At 47.7% G+C, this 2,048-nt stretch overlaps 1 protein-coding gene across 2 annotated transcripts; it reads left to right on the top strand.

Moving 5' to 3' along the window:
* The first annotated feature begins 242 nt into the window (after positions 1 to 242).
* Positions 243 to 1,268, top strand: sox1a (SRY-box transcription factor 1a). 2 transcript variants are annotated; one of them, XM_039014095.1, is made up of 2 exons: positions 243 to 699; positions 733 to 1,268. In XM_039014095.1, the coding sequence occupies exons 1-2, from the start codon at positions 243 to 245 to the stop codon at positions 1,266 to 1,268; spliced, it is 993 nt and encodes a 330-aa protein (XP_038870023.1). The 2 variants fall into 2 exon arrangements, with proteins under 2 accessions (XP_038870023.1, XP_038870022.1); XM_039014094.1 differs by having other exon boundaries at positions 243 to 1,268.
* The last annotated feature ends 780 nt before the right edge of the window (positions 1,269 to 2,048 follow it).

The raw sequence follows: 2,048 nt of genomic DNA, 5'->3' as shown, positions 1-2,048 counted from the left end.
GTGGCTCAAATGCGCCTTCTGTCAGCGTGGATGTGAACCAACAACCGGAGAGGAGATAAAGCATCCACGGGGAGAACATTTCTCTGACACTCTATGTATTGGATTATTAATTAAGTTTGCATTTCATTATTTTTGTGGTGTAGGATTGTCGTTCCCTCGTGTGCACCTGCTCTGCCGGACTCGCGCGCCGACTGAACCAGACTTTGTTTCATCTGTTGGTTGAAAGTTTGAAAACCAGGTGAATGTATAGCATGATGATGGAGACGGACCTCCAGTCCCCTGGACCCCAAACGAACACACATTTGGGGCAAACGGGGCCGAACAGTGGGTCAAAAGCGAATCAGGACCGGGTGAAGCGTCCGATGAACGCGTTCATGGTGTGGTCCCGCGGGCAGCGGAGAAAGATGGCCCAGGAAAACCCCAAGATGCACAACTCTGAGATCAGCAAGCGGCTGGGAGCCGAATGGAAGGTCATGTCCGAGGCGGAGAAGAGACCCTTCATCGACGAGGCGAAGCGGTTACGAGCAATGCACATGAAGGAACACCCGGATTACAAGTACAGACCGAGACGGAAGACCAAGACGCTGCTGAAAAAGGACAAATACTCTCTGGCCGGTGGCCTGCTCTCTGGGGCCGGCGGCGGTGGAATGGGTCTGGGTGTCGGGATGGGTTCATCCGGCGTCGGCCAGAGGTTAGAGAGCACCGGGGGCCACGGGGGCTCCACCAGCTCAGGCTACGCTCACATGAATGGCTGGGCGAACGGTGCGTACTCGGGGCAGATGGCTGCAGCTGCTGCGGCGGCGGCGATGATGCAAGAGGCGCAGCTAGCTTACAGCCAGCACCCGGGCAGCGGGCATCACCACCACTCACACCACCACCACCACCCGCACAACCCCCAGCCCATGCACCGCTACGACATGTCGGCACTCCAGTACAGCCCCATCTCGAACTCTGAGGGCTACATGAGCGCATCTCCGTCCGGCTATGGCGGGATCACCTACACGCAGCACCAGAGCTCTGGCGTCTCCTCCTCGGCTGCCATGGGCACGTTAGGGTCGCTGGTGAAGTCAGAGCCGAGCGTAAGCCCTCCCGTTAGCACTCACTCCAGGGGCCCTTGCCCCGGAGACTTGAGAGAGATGATAAGCATGTATTTACCGACCGGAGAGCCCGGGGACCCGTCGGTGCAAAGTAGACTCCACGCATTGCCGCAGCATTACCAGAGTGCGACGGCTGGGGTGAACGGAACGGTTCCATTAACGCATATATAGATTATTTATATGACTATGGAAACTGCAGGCAGAATACAAAAACCCATAACCAAATATTTACTTATTTTTTAAATGATCACTGAACTACCTGCATTTTGTTCAGAATGTTTATGGTGTTCTTGTAAATTAAAAGTAAATTAGCCTATCCTTTTCCCATTTTGGAGTATACACTCTCTTACGAACAGGATATGAGTTCAGATACTGGTTGTTGTGTTATCATTTTGTAATTTTTTATTAACCACACTTGTGGTTGAGGGCGATGCCAACCAAATTAATGAACACATTTGCTTAACTATAATCGAATTATTTTTGGTTCACTGTAAGTTATTGAAAAATAAGAACATGTTTTCCATAATCATGAAAGATGGTTTTAAAGATTGATATTTTCCCCATTTAAATATTCCCCAAGAGATTGTAAACATTTCCGTTTACACTGTCTATTCATGATCATAATTATCTCCTCTTATTGTAATAACTATTGTAAATTGTGAATAATTTGAATATTTTAAAAGACTGACGCGCAACTGCTATTGTATAATTTACGAAATGCATTTCTGCTAGAGAGAGGTTCTGATATTGGGCTGAATTACATTTTAAATAAATTTCACACATATGTTGCTCTGATTCTACAAAAAAAGTGTTAGCTTGATTATTGTTCACTATCTTCAGTTGCAAATGGTAATGAGTTATATATTGAAGGCCACGAAACTTTGAGTCCGACGTAAAGCTACCTATACAGCTAATATTTTTTTTAAATGGGAGAGTGTCTCTGGCAAACCC

This window comes from Salvelinus namaycush, chromosome 19, assembly GCF_016432855.1.
Source record: "Salvelinus namaycush isolate Seneca chromosome 19, SaNama_1.0, whole genome shotgun sequence".
NCBI lineage: Eukaryota > Metazoa > Chordata > Actinopteri > Salmoniformes > Salmonidae > Salvelinus > Salvelinus namaycush.
Note: the sequence above shows the minus strand (reverse complement) of the source record. Positions and strands in the feature narration are given on the sequence as shown.

Coding starts and splice junctions, on each gene's coding strand:
- sox1a (XM_039014094.1), top strand. CDS start 243: ATGTATAGCATGATGATGGAGACGGACCTCCAGTCCCCTGGACCCCAA.